At 44.1% G+C, this 19028-nt stretch overlaps 1 protein-coding gene across 1 annotated transcript in view; it reads right to left on the bottom strand.

The window, feature by feature from the left end:
* Positions 1-19028, bottom strand: part of LOC124267082 (phosphatidylinositol 4-kinase alpha-like) — an 87733-nt gene that overhangs the window by 22585 nt on the left and 46120 nt on the right. Inside the window, 7 exon segments of the mRNA XM_046701918.1 lie at positions 13493-13621; positions 14024-14151; positions 15662-15769; positions 16677-16828; positions 17177-17335; positions 17973-18100; positions 18858-18914. Coding sequence (XP_046557874.1) covers positions 13493-13621; positions 14024-14151; positions 15662-15769; positions 16677-16828; positions 17177-17335; positions 17973-18100; positions 18858-18914 — 861 coding nt within the window.

The following is a 19028-nucleotide window of genomic DNA, read 5'->3' as shown; positions in this document are numbered from 1 at the left end:
TCGAGCTGATAATGGCGTATAAGCGTGCTTGGCGGCTCCAAATGGCGGCGGAGCAGATCTCTTCAATGGGGAGTGCGATGCAAAAGCTTTTGAGGCGGCTACTGCCCTGACCGAGTGAGCCTTCAACCCCTCAGGGGAGGCTTGCCCTTAGCCTGATAAAGCGGCACAAATACGAGACTAGCCAGCGAGACAAAGTCTGCTTGCTGCGCTGGCAGACCAGCCTTCCGCCACCGTAACAACAGAACAGCTGGGTACCCGTCACGGATCCCCTGCGTTAGTTTGATATAGACTTTGGCGTCTTCACGGACATCCAGCGGGTGAGTGCTGCGTAGGAGTGGTCCCGATGTGGAAGGCTGGGTAAGAGTAGGAAGTTCGATAGGAGCTGTCACATGGAAGCGTGATGGACCTTGATTCGGTAAGTATCTGGGGCCGAATACTGACCGCGATCCGTGTGAAACACAGTCAGCGCCCGGGTCGGACGACATAGCATGTAAATCGCCGACCCTACGACCAGATGTTACCGCCACCAGAAAAACAGCTTTCCAGGTCAACAACTGAATGGAAATAGCCGATAGGTGTGAGAAAGTGGGACGGACAGCCAATCGAGCACGATCGACAAATCCCAAGGTGGACTGGTTAAGCCTGAGAGCAGGTCGAATCCGTTCAGCGCCAGCGGCGCTATGCGAGAGGTGCTGCCCCAGAAGAGCACCATCGACAGGGGTGTGAAAAGTGGAAATAGCGGTGGAGTAGCCGCGAATGGTCGAAGCCGCCAGGCCTTCTTCCAAGCGAGCTTGCAAAAACTCCAATACTGGGACTAAATCCGCCCAGAAAAGGGATCTGCAATCCCCTATCTGAACACCAGCGGCGCATAAGCGGGACCACCTATCCTCGTACTGAGCGTTTGTGAATCCGCCTCGAAGCCAGAATTGTGTCTGCAACTGCTGCAGGAATTCCAGCGTGCCTCGAGGTTAGACCTGACAGAGGCCAAGCCACCCACTGAATCCGTGGATTTGGGTGGGGCGCTCCGTTCTGAGTGAGAATGTCGATTCGCCAAAGGTAATAGAACAGGAGGCTGAGCCAGAAACCTGAAATTACGGAAACCAGCTCTGTGACGGACCAAAGCGGTGCCAGTAGCACAAGTAGCCGAGCTGGCTGGGTGGACAGCTGTGAAAGGACCGCGGGGAATGAGTGGTAGCGGCGGGAGCATGAGAGCACTTTGCCCGTCAATCCAGCAGGAAGGCGTCGGCAGCCAGCGCCCTGGGTCCGGTATCCGAGAGCAGAACACGGGTGTCTGATCGTCCGCCCGGGCGCAAACAGATCCACCTCGAGCGACCCGTACAACTGGGAGATTACTGTGAATATCTGCCTGTCGAGCATCCACTTTCGTCGCGGGGCCAGGATCCGGCGAGAAGGCGCATCTGCTCGCCGTTCTCCAGCCCGGGAGATAAACAGGGAGTACCTGACAATGCGTACTGAGTGGCACCAGAGGAGAAAGTCCCACGCTTCCGGAGGAGGCTGGGGACACCGTGCCTCCCTGCTTCAGGATGTGCGACATGGCCGTCTGGTTGTCTAACTGAAGGCGGACTACCTGGCCACCGGACATGCTCTCTGGGCGCTTCGAATACCAACCGCACAGCTCTCAGTTCCAACACGTTGATGTGAAGGTGGGCTTGACTTCGGACCAGAGTCGGGAAGCCGACAGACTGCCAGAACACCCCAGCCCGTGAGGGGCGCGCTCGGTCTGAACTGTGAGAGCTGGCGTCGGGATTTCCAAGGGAACCCCTGGTGAGATTCCGACATTTGTCCACCACTGAAGGTGAGGTGTCAACCACTTTCGGGGACTGTGAGACTGCGCTCCAGATCCTCCGTGTGAGTCCACAGCCGAGCCAAAGCTTGCTGTATGGGGCGCATCCTCAACAGCGCCCGCCACACTACAGAGATGCGTTAAGCCATATGGCCCAGTAGGCGGAGCCAAGTCCGTGCTGGTGCCTGGGGCTGGGAGAGGAATGAAGATACCATCTCGAACTCTGGTGACCCGGTCGGGCGACAAGGAAAGCGAGATCCTTGTTACGTTTGGAATCGCGCTCAAGAAAAACCAAGTCCTGGGTGGGTACCAGGTCGGTTTCTTGAGGTTGATGATCCACCCCAGAGAGTTAGAATGTCTATCACTGTGTGAGTAGCATCTTGACTTCGCTGGCTGTGTTAGTGCTCCGAGCAACCAGTCGTCTAGGTAAGGGTAACAACGCCTTCCTTGCGGCGAGCTAGGGTAGCTGGGACTAACATGAGCTTGGTGAACACCCTTGGGGCAGTCGATATGCGAAGGGGCACCCTGAATTGGTAATACATCCCGTCGTAAAGAGAACCGAAGGTACTGCTTGAGCGATGGATGTATGGGTACATCTGAATCACATCCTTTAGGTCGATTGGCGTGAGCCAATCGCCGGGCTGAACAGATGAGATCACCGGCGCCCAGTGTCTCCATCTTGAAGGATGGTACTTGAGCATCGCGATTCAACCCCTTGAGGTTGAGAATCGGACCGGAACCCGCCGTCTTTCTTGGGGGCGAGGAAGTGCGTGGAATAAAATCCCGCCTGTTCCTCTCCCGGTGGAATGCGCTTCGATTGCGGACTTGTCCAGCAGAGCCTGAACCGTCGCGCAATATGTCGCCCTGGCTTGACATGGCGGCACGGAGTCGCGGCGTATGCCGGTGAAGTCGAGGCGGACCTCCGCTTCCACAGTGGGAGATGGCCTATGCTGACCGTGGCCAGCACCCAAAGCGTTGTTGGTAGCCTTCTCCCATTCCGGCAGGAATAGAGAGCTGACCTCCCACTGGGATATGGGGTAGGAAGCGTGTGTAGACCCGAGTAAGCGGAGCTGACTGGGCGTGACACCGCGGCGCGGCAGCCTGATGGGTTAGCGGGAGGTCGGGGCAGACCTCCCAGCGCCCATGAAAAGGCTGGGAGCTAGTCGAGGACTGCTCCTTGCCCCTACCCTTGGCGGACCTGTTCCTCCGCCTACCCCTACCAGCGGCGAAGCCAGCCCGGCGGACTTCGGTGTAGGCTGCACCCGGCGGAGGAAGGTGCACGGGGCCCTTGAGGCGAGACACCAGCGGGTGCTCAACAAGGCCTTAGAGTCCTTGAAGGAGGTAGCTGCAGCGGCAGCCTCCCGTATGACCTGCTGGGCCCCTGGAAGAGAGTGCGGCTCCCAGGCGGAAGGGAGGGCCAGCAAGGTCTGCTGTGTTGCTGCCGAGTACCTGGGCGTCGACAGCCACAGCCTGCGCATCCCCATGACTGCGCACATCACCGTCGGCGCAGCAGACCGCCAAAGAGTGGCGCGAGTGAGCCTGCACTTCCAGCTGGCCGGGCAGCAGCGACATCGCGGCGACCGCGTCGCCAGCATGCCCCTCGCCTCCAGGGCCGACCTCTGAACCGAGGAGAGGTAGGCCTCATGGACCACCACCGCACCTGCTGCATGGCGCGTTCCGGTAGACCTCCTCGTAGGTCGATGCAGCGTGCTGCAGAGAAGCGCCAGCGAGGGCAAAAGGTGGAGTAAAGCCCTTGCCGAGCAGCGGAGCTGCTCGGAGGAAGCGAGCCTCCCCAGAGGCGGCGGAGTGAACACACATTAGTCTACAATTGGCACAACGAACAGGGAATCCTCCCCAAGCTGGTAGCGCCGCCGCGAGATCCGGTAAGTCAAACCGTGCTTTCGGGCACCAGACAGAGGGGATCGACCCGTCCGAGACCAGCGAAGGCAGAATCGCGGAGCTGCGTCTGCGAGGGTTGCCTAGGGGCAAGCGCCTGCGCCTGGCAAAGCGGAACTCAGTCGAGTCCGCGCAGCCAGCAGGCACCGCTGGCCTGGGGTAGGCCCTCGGCAATTCTCTGCGGACCTCCCGCCAAGGCGAAGCAAAGCGGAAGCCTCCGTCATGCTCCTCAACCTCCCCAAGCTCCATTGCCTCGGCGCCCGAGCCCGAGTCAGAGGCTGGGTCTCCTCCGTAAGAGGACCCTAACCCGACCCGGTGGACTGCCTAAGCTAGGAACCACAGGAAGGGAAGAACAGACAGGCGGCTCCCGTCAGCGCCAGCCCGGCGTCGCGTGGACCCGGTCCCGAGGCGCTGGAGGCAGGCCAGGCAGAACTGGTGCCTCCGGCTCTCAAGGGGCGGGGGTGTGCGCAGAGGACCCGGAATACCAGGAATACTCAGCGGTCCCTGCGCTAACTCCGAGAGGGGACTGGGAGCACCTCCCTCTCCCGGAGCAGCCGAGGCGTCGGATCGAAGCCAGAGGCAGCGGATCTACAGGCGCCTCAAGGCTGAGGGATCGAGCGAGCCAGCGATCCCACCCGGACTCTCCGCCCCGTCGGAGTGGGTGAGGAACTCCTGCGGAGACCTCCAACCGACTCCCGAGCGAAGGACTTCCGCGGAGTCCATATGCTGCTGAAACATAGATTCCATTACCGACATGTCAAAACCACTTTCGAAGTGGTAGGAGAGGGGAAGGGCCTCGGGATTTTTTCCCTTTTTGGCGTTACGTTTTGTTTTAGGCGGGGGACCTGCGTCAGGTCCCCTCCGCCTCCGCATCTCCGCGATAAAACAACGTATCGGCCGCCCGCCTCTTCTGGGCCGGGGAAAAAGGCCAGACAAATAGGGCAGGACTCAGCGTGGTGGCCCGTCTTCTCAAGACAGGCAGCGCGCAGCTCATGCCTGTCGGCCCGTGGAATTTCTCTCTGTCCACAGACCGAACAGGATGAAAAGGCCTGAAAGCAAACCGCGCAAGCATGTAGCTAACAGCGGCCAGCAGCATATAAACCGTAGAAAACATTGAAAAATCGTGAAGGTTACCCGCGGAAAGTAATAGTTGGTTTTAATGCGCCAATATTGCGACCACATGGCGCGCTAAACTTCCCGCCATGGCAGAGCAACGTCGCGTAAACCACGGGAAAGTTAGCGTATTTTGTATTAATACAAAGTCACAATTATGAAACAACCAACTGTAAAGCTTTACTGTTCCTTGTTTTAGGCAAATAAAGACCATACATACAGGTGGTGTCTCAGACATAGCTTTCTTATTAGCTTTCAGCTGTCCGGCTCATGAAGTGCGTTCTATTATAAACCGTCTGTTCCGCGGCGGTGACAGCAGAAGGAATGATGATCACGGGTCTAGGAGCCTACCCAGTTGAATGCGCATGCGCTAAGGGAGGTAACTCCGTGAGGTAGGGGCCATTATAATAAATAAAAGAGTTTATTTATTGTTCAATCTTTTTATTCAAAAACATTGATACAACTGTCACAGGACATTTTCAGCGGAAAATGCATAATATATACCCCAAGGGCGATCTCTCTGAAAAGAATGAACTGCATCAGTAAATTAATTCAGGGCTAAACTAAATTATAATTTTTAACAGACAAATTATCCAAAATTGGGAAATTTTGATAAGTTTTTTTTATCATAACAGTGTACAAATTGATGACATACAGCGACAATCTGAATTGGGAAATCCATTCCAGAAATGTTAATAAAATTATGCTCATTAAGCATATTAACACGTTTCAATGTGTTTGCCCAGTTTGCTTGTTTGGTGAATATTTATGACTATTTTTATATGAAAAACATTACCCAGTTGGGCGTCATCTTCTTGTGACCATGTGAGACACAATTGTAATTGATGATAGCTGGGTGGAAACATGAATGTCTAGGAAGCAACTGCATCTAATGATGGGTCTAGGAAATGAAGGTTTTAATGCCTTGGCACTCAGATAGAAGCAATTTTCTTGTCCAATTGATATCGTGTGATGATGGAAGCAGTTCTGACCAGTATCACATCTATCATGGTACTGGAACCTCTTCTATTAACCAATCATAGCTCTATGACTGTCATAAGCCTATGTTAAAGAACTGGAGGTACGACAGTTTTAGCGCCAAAATCTCTTGGTGGAAACGGTCCTGACTGTTTAAAACACACACACGCACACAAACACACACAAAACATGGCATGAACCCAGTCTCGTTACCCGACGTCATAATGATCATTTTAAAAATAAGCATCATATTCAATGCCTGTTTACATACTTTGAAAAAGGCAAATAAATTATAACATTGATGCTTGGGATATTCTATAAAGGTTGTTACAAAAACTCTCTACTCATGTTAATATAATAGTGGCTCAAGCAAAGGACAAAGCTTATTTAACATTTCAATCTTCAATGCTTAACCATCTCAGGCCTTATATTTTTTACAAATGGTTGAGGAGACTGACCTACCACACAAAATGAATTGCAAAAAAATAAAATGACGTGTAGTCTAAACAAATCATTCAACTGTTTTACCATTAAGTGAAATTAAAAAAAACCTTAAAATTTTAATAACTCTTTTCATAAGAAACAGTGAATAATTCATTTAAAACTATTAATTTAAAAATATGCAAATCAATTATCAATTGCAATTAAATATTGAAGAAATAATTTGTTTTCGATTCATTAGAAGCAGTACTAATCTGGAAGTTGACATATATTCTGTACATTCCGGACCCCTTACACTGAATATTAAGCTTTAAGCTTTGTCAACCAACTAATGACAAAATAAAAGGCCTGTGCATGTTATCAACTGAAATAAGCCACTCCTAACTGACATTTATTAAACCTGCGTCACCACACGATGGCATAGTCGTTATTGACAACAGTATTGATGATGCTGATTACAGTATGGCAAAAGCTTCAGCAGGCCAAGCAGAGTCGACTCCCCGTGGAGAAGTCGGTCAGTTAGTTCTACACTGGTGACAACATGCAAACACCACACAGTCCAGAGAACATGCTCTAATTTAAGTTATCATCATCATCATCATCATCATCATCATCATCATCATCATCAGAATGTTAATGTTCTATTTAACTGTGTCTAAAATAACATCCTCTAGTGACTAAAGTAAAGGTAATGATATTGCTATGTAATATCTTAAACGAACACTGATGGCTATTATTAACAGGACATCCTAGAGTATCATCCTGTCATCCTAGAGTATCAAGTGTACTATGGCTCCACTCTATAAAGATTAAAACCCTGGACTCATGTAAGACCATAGCATTGTTATTAGCCCAATTCAAATAGCTCACTGAGTCCAGTCCTTGTTCCATCCCCTTAATGCCAATTGCCAGGCAGAGCAACAACAAGTACCATGTATTTTGTTAAGGCTTGAACTACCACATTCTGTTCTCTGGGCAGACACTCAGAGACGATCATGTGAAATAGAGCAATAATACACTCTTCTTTTCAAGAATGACTTGTCCTGATGATTTGTCCTGTGCAAAATACACTCTCTTGTCTTCAGTACAACATTCTACTTTTTTGTGAGTGAGTTTAGTTTTACGCTGCTCTCAGCAATATTCCAGCTATATGGCGACGGTCTGTAAATAATCGAGTCTGGACCAGACAATCCAGTGATCAACAGCATAAGCATCTACCTCCGCAACTGGGAACCGATGATATGTGTAAAGCAAGCCGGGGAGCCTGACCACCCGATCCTGTTACTCGCTTCTTACAACAAGCATGGGTTATTGAAGATTCATTCTCACCCGGATCTTCACGGGGTCCTACTTTGTGTGATAAATTGGTACTAGCTGTACAGCCACTGTAACAATGCTTCAAATCAGGGATCACTAATGGAGCTTCCCAACATCATCAAGACAGGAGCTCCATGAACGGGTTCAACACATCTAGTAGAGAGGTTAAGTTTAACGCCACACTCAGCAATATTCCAGCCATATAGCAGCAGTCTGTAAATAATCGAGTCTGGACCAGACAAACCAGTGATCAGTATCATGAGACTGGACCTACACAACTGTGATATGATGACATGTGTCAACCAAGTCAGTAAGCCTGATTCCATTAGTCGACTCTCACAACAAGTATGGGTAGTTGAAGACCACTTCTAACCTGGATCTTCACACCCCATGTAGAGAAATGAACCCATGTCTAGTTCATAATGAGCTACTGCCTTAACCAGTAGGCTTCCACATCAACACTGACTGACTGACTGACTGACTGACTGACTGACTGACTGACTGAGTTTGGTTTAACGCCGCTTTTAGCAATATTCCAGCATGTTGATTACTGGATTGTCAGGTCCAGACTTCGACTATTTACAGATCGCCACAAATTCACTCAAATATTACTGATTGCAGCGACAAACAACCAACAAACACATATCAAATCAAGGCAATATTAAAATATAGCTCCCAACAGTAATTGTCCAGAATGTATGGTTTCTGGATTAACAAGGGCTAACTATTTCTCAATGTACAATTCAATGTAACAATTTTGATAATCATTTAACTGACACTATGTAAACTTGATATAAAAATAATCAACATACATTTATCTGATTTCATTATCAATGATTTCAACTAACACTGCTCTTCTCCGTGTACAGATATATATAACATAGCTTCTTACACTCAAAGATTAACATGCAAACAGTTTATGAATGGCTGATTTGAGAAACAGGTTCTAGCCAGGGATGCAAGTTAATCCAACACATTAGTCTTCCATTTGTTGCAAAACACCAAATTCAGCAATGTTCCAGCTTTTTGACAACAGTCTGTAAATAATGAAGTTTGGACCAGACAATCCAGTGATTGACACCATGATCTACTCAGCTGGCATTGAGTGACACACATCAATCATGTCAGCAACACCGATCCCACTTATCTCCTCTAATGTCAAGCATTGGTTTCTGTAGATCAATTCCAAGTATAATTCAGAGTGCGATAATGAGTGAGGTGGGTTTTACGCCACTTTTAGCAATATTCCAGCAATATCATGTCAGGGACACCAGAAATGGGCTGCGCACATTGTATCCATGTGGTGAATTACACCTGTGTCTTTGACAAGTGAACCCTTTAACCACGGGTTACCCCATCGCCTTAGATGTGCAATAACATATAAGGACACTAAACAGCAAGCCTAAATTCTGCTAGTCCAAAGTATTTCTTTAACAAACTTATGCGGACTAGCAGACGAGTTGCATCCCTGCTAGCAGAGAGACACAATACTGCTGACTCAGCGATTCTCATGCAAGAGAGAGAGAGACAGTGAAGACATGGCAAGGAGACATTTGGACCTGGTTACACCAGAACACCAGAGAGTACAATAGTAAACTCAGGAACATTCATCAATAAGAAATGAATGTATAAATAAATATGCACTGAATAAACTTAAGTACTTAATGATTTGTTGGAAAGAAGAAACAAGTTTTACCATTCAAAATATTACAGAAATTCAAATGATTTGACTGTTATTGTGTTCCTTCCATGCATAGGTGAATCTCACCATGGCTAACTTCAGGACCCCTCTGTTTCTAAGGACTAACGATCCCATCTGTAACTTTATTGTTTCCTCTACGCATGGCTCACCTCTTTTCCTTAGGCTCCCTGGCCTTTATTTTTCACTGCCTTGCCTATTTGCCATTTGAATTCTTTGTTTTTCGGTCAATGTCACTGTTTGTGTTTTTCTGTTAAGTCAATCATTGAGTTTGACTACATGTCACTGAGTTTGACCAACTGATTTATCTGATCACCTCTGTTAAGATATGGTGACACGAGATCACTCAAGTCACTGAGTTTGACCAACTGATTTATCTGATCACCTCTGAAGATAAATTTTGGTTCCTGGGCAATAATTCTGACCTAGAAATCCAACAGGTGATCATTAGCCAGTATATAAAATTAAGCACCAACTTAAGGAGGTTCTTTCATGACTCTAATCTTAAAGTAAACAGGAGGTCCCAAGTTTCAAATACCACATTTTTCAGATCTGCTTGATCCCATTAATTTGAACAATGTGTCAACTTAAAAGCTCTATGACCTTATAATTTCACCACTATCTATGTATTATCACAAACACGATCACAGCACTTTGACTGACTGACTGAGTGTAGTTTTACGCCGCTTTTAGCAATATTCCAGCTACATCACGGCGGGGGAACACCAGAAATGGGCTTCACACATTGTACTCATGTGGGGATTCGAACCCGGGTCTTCGGCGTGATGAGCCAACGCTTTAACCACTAGGCTACCCCACCGCCCCCACTTTGATTGAAATAAATCTGTGCCCGAATATGGTAGACAGAATCGTCTCAACGGTTAGATTGCATTTTAGAACTGGACCATGGTCTTACATTGTAATGACCAGGGTGCCGTTGTACAAAACGATCTTAGCGCTAAGGTGACCGTAACTCCCATACCTTAACATAGACTTAAGGTAGCCTTAGCGCTAAGGTTGTTTTGTACAACGGCACCCAGATCCATAGTCATTCATTTATTAGGACAAGCATGGGGCACTTGGGATATTTTCTTTCATGTGAGTCATGCTTACTGGTCAAAGATCATAATTCAAACCAGTCTGGGATTCAAACCATACATAAATCAAGCTTGGATTGCATACTCCCATGGAGTTGAGAATGAATGCCATACTGATCTACAGACTCGGGTAATAGTGTAGTAGATTAGGGTGTGCTTTAGTACAGGAATTAAATCACAAGATCCTTTCATGGCAAAGAAAATTACTCACATCATAATTTGGTTTAGTTATTGCCCAGGTGAAATATTACATGTTTTCTAAAAATCCATCTTTTTTTCATCCCTTGTTCCCATATTTGATCTTTGATTTCAACATATTATGAAAAAACAAACAGTTAAAGAACTGATGCACTGGAAATATATTCTGATGACTGAAATGAAAGTAATATTAGAAAACAACGGTGAATATTAGCAGTAACGTGATTTAGCATATTATTATGACTGACATAATGGACACTGACATTCCCATCATGCACTACAATAGATCTACACAAACACAACTAGTTGTCAGGCACTCAATATAATACTTGCCGACATATAAAAACTCAAGATCGGTGGCGCGTGTTTCTATATGACCGTGAAGACCAAACACAATAGAATGACGCTGGCCGCCTACGACTAATCAGAAAAATGAGAGATATGGAGACATAATTCTAATTGATGAAAGCTGTGTGGAAACATGTACGTCTAGGAAGCAACAACGACACATAATGGATCTAGAAAATGAAGGTATACACATATATCAAGGAATTGGAATGACAATATAGGCTTAAGTTAAGATGGACTTATGCTATATTTTTCTGACCTTTCTGAAAAACTAGTTGCCAAAATGTCCAATATTTTGTTGATGATTTTTCCCAAATATTTTTGCAATAATTCCAAATTGCATAACAAACAGTGACTCATTCATAATTGTTTGATCGCCAGTCTAGAAGTTGGCAAGTCAATAATAAATACAAGACTTTAAGGATAAGAAGATCTTGTTTATTGCCTAGAGCGACATTTCGGTGTAGATTCTTACACTTCTTAAGCTTAAAGTGATAATGGTGTAAGAATCTACACAGAAACAGCTCCGGCAATAAATAAGAAGTTGTTATCCATACGGTCGTATCCTTCATTACTGACTCATTCAGCTGTGGCCTGTAGAAGAACAGAGATCGAAATGTATACAGGTGAGATTCAGAGTTAGTAACACCATAGATGGAATTTTCATTGGATAAATCACCTTTAACTTTCCTAGTTCTAAAATAAATATTTGATTCGCAAAAGTCAGGACAGTACCTATTTCAGTTATGCAATACAGAATTCATGAAATCTTTTGTATCCAGGTTCATGGTGACAATATGCTGTTCTGACAGATGAACTGAAACTTTGAAACAATTTTGGCAAAGATATAAGTCCATCTTTCTTGTCTGAAAATTCCTCCAGTAAAATGAATGTTTGACATGAAAATATTTCTGCAATCAATTTCTAAAATGCATATATAACATGAACATTTCATACAAAAATAACTCAAGACCCTAAGCCCGTATCCTGACCTACAGCAAGAAAGGGCTGATTGATAGGCTTTGGATAAACATTAACATTGTTCCAAGCTTATTAGCTTGTTTATGTGATGAAGACAATAGCATGACATGCCAATAAATGTCGCTGGCTGTTCATGATGTCACCATCTTCCAGAGGCAAGGGAGGCAACTGATTATATATATCAGTTGAATATTACAAGTTATGACCCTTTTATGTCTCTCCTATTCCACCAATATTACTTGCATTTGCTTAAAACAAAATGGTGATGTCCCGTCAAAGCATTCTGATTGATAATCAAGATCAATACTTTAATAAAACAGGTCTTACCCTGCAAAGTGCATCACCTTACTTTGAGCACCTTGATTAAAAATGTGAAAAGTTTTTCTGTAGATGGTAAATATGCTTTGCAAATCTTCCAATCAAATGAAATTATCATCACAGTTTAAAAACTTGATGTTAATTTTATTGCATGATTTTGATTGGACTAACAAGAGACTCATTCTTAAAGACAAAACACAGCTCCAACATTTCAGCCTAGTTCTGCAAGTGCATAACTGGCTTTTTACTTCAGAAAACTCCCTTCCCTGGGGAGATGTGACAGTTACTTTTGTAATGTTGTTCAAACACCAGGGAAAAGGTATACTATCAGGGGTGGAAAAAAACCATTGCCCGACGTCCGAGTCCAGTGTTTTTTTCTTTCGGGCAAGAAAATTTGTATATCACACTGTAGCGGTGTCCAGTTGACTTTCCAACGTTAATTGTGTTGTTTATTTTAAAAAATCAACAAGAAAATGGCCGGTATAGCGGAAAAATTGATCAGGGCAAGTGATTTTACATGTGCCACTGTACCGGAGTACACTAGCAATTTTAAAGTTACTTCCACCCCTGACTATACACTAGAAGGTATGGTCACTATACACAGGGATTTAGGGAAACAGAGGTCTGGATAGGTTCTGTGTGCTGGGCACTGTTCTATAGGGGTTTCCAGGGCAACAGATAATTTTTGAACATATTTGTACTTCATTCAGTCTTGTTTATCAGGTATTCTTAAACTAATATGTAAACTTTCTTATATGTTAATATAAGATATGTAAGGTAGGCAAGTTGCAAACGATACAATGACTAATTTCACAGAACAATTTTATACAACAATTGTTTTTTTAAATTTTCATGCATATTAGTTCGGAAAATTCTAAAAAATAATTGGGTACTGATCATATTTTTTGCAAATTTTTATTCAAGTACCTGGAACCCTGGGATACTATGTACACCAGCTGTCTCAAAACACTGCTACAGGAAAAGGGTTTTGGGAATTAAAATAGGGACCTCAACATGGCTGTTGGTACATATGGATAACTTTAAAAACATTCTTTTCAAATTCATAAAGGTTATGCAACAAATGTTACTAGGAATCAGTTTATGTAAAAAGGGCTGAATGTATACATGTGTGAGACACGATAGTACACTCATGCAAGGAACAGTCTACTTTTCTGCAGAGCACTGGATAAATAGAGCATATGATTGGGGTTATCTTATGTTTTAATATTTTTGTTGCTTAATTTTTCCCCTGTTCATCAGCTGTTTCTGAACTATCTACAGTGACAGTGTAATGATACGTACTTGCAGATCTCTTGGAGTACGTGGAGGATCCACTCTTGATTGTGTTCATCCAGCTTCCGGTCTGGGATCTCATGTCCGTGGCCATGCCGCTGATTGTCAGAGTGTTGGCAGTGCTGGCCGATTCCTCATCTGGTCAAACAACATACACTCTATGATGTCTTCATGGATACTACTGGAGTAGTGAGTTGCATTTACTGCCAAGTTGACAAGCACGTCAGTTATAACATGTTGCCAGCTTATTGTGGAATGAAATTGATGAAAACCAATAATTGAAATCCTCAAGCTTGGGAATGATGAGGACAAAGCAATAACCTCAAAAGTTAGCCAAATCTTGGATTTAAAACACAATTATCAGATCCTGGCATGACTAAGGGACAGAACTCTGTACGGAGTAAATGTTGCCAAAGATAACTGGCCACCTTGGCCTTAAAATAATCAGTAAGTTGGGAATTCCTGAAAATGTTTTGCAAAACTGTATTCCATTCATTTCGATTACTGCATGTAATGTTTACTTAACCAAGCAGAACTTACATCCAAAGGTCATGACATTGGAGGTGAGATACTTCTTGTCAGCGTGAATCAGCTGGAAGAACTTGATGAGGGTGATGATGTCCTCTCTCAGGTCAGACCCTTTCTGTGACGGGCAGATGATGGGGCCACTGTCCAAAAAAAGAAATGGTGGAAAAGTTTCAAAACTAAAACAAAACATTGTTTGCTAAAAGCAGTGATGCATCTGTTTCTCCACAAAAGTGGGATGCATGTCATCGAATCCTAATTGCATTGATTGATGCTCATGGAGTCAATCATTGGATTGTCAAAGTTGATTATTTACAGACCGCAGTCTTATAGCTGGAATATAGAAGAGTGTTGCGTAAATCAACAAACAAATAAAGAAAGTCACAAAATTGGGCCAACACCTATTTGAACAATGGCCAACATGTTTCACGATTTTAACAAGTTTATGATCTCTTTTTTATAACATTCCAGGAAAATGCTGTCATGCGATCATGCTCACTCAAGCATTCCAAGGAAGCAATCGGAATGTATGACTTTGACTGTAGGTAACTCAGGATTTTATGATTAGCTCTGATTATTGTTATTGTTCAGGATACAAGTCATAGCATATGATCGAGATCGTAATTACTGAAGTGTTGTTCAAGATGACATCTCGTACGAGGGCAGTAAAATGAGCCAACTTAACTTTATCGGCATGCAAATTTGCGCACTGACTTTTCAATTTGCAGAAATAATGACACATCTGTGTGTATCCCCCAATCTCATATCCTCGATGTCACCCATTTTCTCACATTAGTTCTTACAAGCCATTGCCACTTTAAGCTAAAACTATTTGTCCAAAGGAGAACTTGGACGGGCAGATTTGTGGCCATGCCTCATCATGTTTAAAGTGATATCACACATGTTGATCTATTTACCAGAAACACCATTAAAACCTGTGTTACAGGGCTACAGGGCTACAGGGCTACAGGGCTACAGGGCTACAGGGCTACAGCCCTAATTACCTGAAAGAATTGGTGCCATAGTTAACAATAAGGGATATATCAGTGGCGGATACAGCTTTTTGAGAAAGGGGGGTGCACACTTCATATTCACCCGAGTTTCAACGGTTTTAACAAACTTTCAAATGTACAAATATGTTATATTTGGGATTACACTTTCTTAGCAACCCCACTCCCATGGGATCCGGGTGCGGGTTCAAATCCTGGATGGGACTCAACCACCTATGTATATGCACATTGAACATGACAGTGATGATTTCATGTTCATGCCTTACTGTATTTGTTTTACGCCATGCTCAGCAATATTCCAGCTATATCTCGGCGGTCTGTAGACAATCGAGTCTGGAATGCAGCATGAATGGACTACACAACTGGGATGCAATGACATGTGTCAACCAAGTCAGCGAGCCTAACCATCCAATCCCGTTAGTCGCCTCTTACGATAAGCATGGGTTACTGAAGATCAATTCTAACCAGGATCTTCACAGGTGCAAGACATATGCACACAGACACAGGCACAGACACACATCTGAGAACTACATTATGTCAGCGTACGACACTTTTCAACCCAGCTTACATCGTGTTTAAATACAGTCCAAATGAGCAATGAAATGCTGTAATGTTAAGACAGTATTTTAAAGATATGACTCACCAAAAGAAGTCAAGAGTTGAGGCGTAGATGCGTTCTCTGAGAACACTCTTGGCTGATGTGTTTGGGAGTAGATCACCTTGGAGAAGTGAGAGACCCATCGACAGAAGTCTGAAGGGCAAAAGTGATTATTGTCATATATTGTAAATATTCAGCAATAATGGACCAGAAATTGACTTATATTTATGTCGAACCCGGGTTTACTTAACCACTAGGCTACCCCACCACCCCATATATTGTAAAACACACAATGGATCATATTTATGTTGGTTTACTTACTGTAATAACTGTGACGTCCAGACCATTTTGTATTGTATGCGGGTAAATGTACTCACATAGTGACCAAAATGTAATGAGACTCACCTGATTGTAAAGAGACTCACCTAACTAACAAGACTCACCTACTGTAAAGTTATTTCTCTAACCAATAATGAGACTCACCTGATTGTAAAGAGACTCACCTAACAAGACTCACCTACTGTAAAGTTATTTCTCTAACCAATAATGAGACTCACCTGATTGTAAAGAGAAGAACAAGACTCACCTACTGTAAAGTTATTTCTCTAACCAATAATGAGACTCACCTGATTGTAAAGAGACTCACCTAACTAACAAGACTCACCTACTGTAAAGTTATTTCTCTAACCAATAATGAGACTCACCTGATTGTAAAGAGACTCACCTAACTAACAAGACTCACCTACTGTAAAGTTATTTCTCTAACCAATAATGAGACTCACCTGATTGTAAAGAGACTCACCTAACTAACAAGACTCACCTACTGTAAAGTTATTTCTCTAACCAATAATGAGACTCACCTGATTGTAAAGAGACTCACCTAACTAACAAGACTCACCTACTGTAAAGTTATTCTCTAACCAATAATGAGACTCACCTGATTGTAAAGTGACACACCTAACTGTTAACCTGAATGTAAAAAGACCCACCTGAGTCTCACCTGAATGCAAAGAGACTCACCTGTCTGCAAAGTGACTTATGTACCTGTAATGAGACTCACCTGACTCTGGGTCCTATTGCTGCGGTGTGCCTGGAGATGATGCCCGGCTTCTTCCCTACACTGACTGGGAGGGACTTGTTCAGCAGAGTCAGGAAGATGTCCACTTGGGAGGCGTTGCTGTACTTGGCAATCTCCAGTCTCTCCGCAAGAAACTGATAACCAGGGAATCAATCAGTAGGCCAAAAAAACAATCAAACTAGGCAGAGTCAATATGGGCAGAAAGGCCCTTGGAGATGTTTTCATCATTGATGTAATCCTCGATCAGATGCTGTTGCAAAACTTTAAAGATGCAGTGAAGTATGTTAAAAGCCACTCAATAATTTCATGGTACTAATGTTTTCAGATTTATAGCAAGTCAAGTTTATAGTAAACAAAAATTTAGTTCCAAACTGAATTTAGCATGGCTAAATCCACAGGTAACTGACATTTAAATTAACCACACAGCATGTTTATCTCCTTAGCTGACCATGTATTTGCTGATAAATGAAACAGTGATGCACCTTTGTCCAGATCTGGTGAGGCATGACATAGGGTGGGTTGGGAGACAGAATCTCATCTTCTCGTCGTGCCAGGGGGTCAGGGATGGGCTTGTCCTCCTCAAATATCCCCAGTTTCAGGTCAATACTCATCTGCCATGCTGCCGCCATCTCGCACAGGAACTGAAATATGTCAAAATATTGTCAAAAAATATGAGGGACTGCTGCACTCATACACATTCAACTTGAGCCACTACTGTGTGTTTTTGAAACATTAATGCAACAAAGATCGCTGATTGTGCTTTACACCAAAGATTTAATTATTGCAGGGATTAATCTGTATAATCAAATCTAAACATATCTGTTATACAATGACACACAAGAAGTCAAGGAATACGTGGAATATCATAAGATAGCAATATTCAAGTTGGATCATATCAGCCAGTCAATAATCAAGTCAAAACTTACCAACCAAGTGATCAAAAGCATGAGGAAAGACGAAACACCATCAGTGTATGGCGACATGCTATCACGTAGTTTTGACCATATTATCAATGTAGTCATGAGCGATCTTGTCAATGTTGGTATACTAATGTTACCGTATCTATTTTAGCACTGGTTGCCCCAAATGCCTATTAGGCCTAGGAGCTTCCCGGCATGCCGGTACCCTTGTCTTATTACTGAAACCAACCCACATGATATTGACAATTGTATGTCAGCGGTTACTCTGTAAGTAAAAGCTTTTCAACAGCATAGGTAACCATGGCCATTAAACCAGTCCACCCCCTGCTTGCTATGCTGGATGTAGAGAAAGCCTTACCTCTATGGCAAGGTTTGACCTGGCAGCTAACAACCACTCCCAGCATGCAACACTGATCTCCATTATCTTCTCTTTGAAGTGACGCACTGGTGTCCAGCACAGGGCGTGGAGGAGATGTCGACTCAAGTCTGGAGGCAGAAACAAACATGACGGTACGGTACAGATACGGATGACAGACTTATCCTGGTTGTTACTTACACTGACTGACTGACTGACTGACTGACTGAGTATGGTTTTACGCCGCTATTAGCAATATTCCAGCAATATCACGGCAGGGGACACCAGAAATGGGCTTAACACATTGTACCCATGTGGGGAATCGAACCCGGGTCTTCGGCGAGACGAGCCAACGCTTTAACCACTAGACTACCCCACCGCCCCGGTTGTTACTTACAACCACACATAGCTTTGTTTGTCTGCTTTTTTGTTGTGTATTGCCCCGTTTTCCCACTGAGTCACCAGAGCAGGTGATGAAAGGGTGTTCAATCTTACATATCACGATTTTAATTGCGTGCATGGGTCACATGTTCTTTCCATTCCCTGATGTTATCAACTTTCTTTTATACCTCAAGTACTGCATTATTGCAAACCCTATGTTTTATATTCTTTCTAAACTTTCTTGCATTTAAACAGTACACAAGTTAGCTAACACTTTGCCTTTGGTTGGAAACATAAAACTGTGAGCTAGGAGTTTTCCGTTGCTTGCAGATTTACAATTTCAATCAAACCCTTGTAGTTGAGTTCCAACTATCATTATTACTTATCATGATTTCCATGCACTTACTCCATGAATGACATCTAATAACCATACTGAGTATCTTATGATGTTCTGCTGTGATGCAATTCCTAGAATGTCATTTCTTATCTCATTACCAGTAAACTCACTTTTTGTGGTAATCTGGAGTGAACAGATTCGAAGCATTGCCTGCTTGCAGGCCTCATCTGAAACATAAGAAAACAGAATGATGATCAGGTAAATTTCGTCAGAAATACAGTCACACCTGCAGTGTTCACGAATAGCATCTGACCCTCTGACAAATCCGGCAGATTCGCCAA

Source organism: Haliotis rubra, unplaced genomic scaffold (genome assembly GCF_003918875.1).
Source record: "Haliotis rubra isolate DU_JTF1 unplaced genomic scaffold, ASM391887v1 Scf1001, whole genome shotgun sequence".
Taxonomy (NCBI): Eukaryota; Metazoa; Mollusca; class Gastropoda; order Lepetellida; family Haliotidae; genus Haliotis; species Haliotis rubra.
The sequence above is the reverse complement of the archived record's forward strand: the minus strand, read 5'-3'. Positions and strand labels throughout refer to the sequence as shown.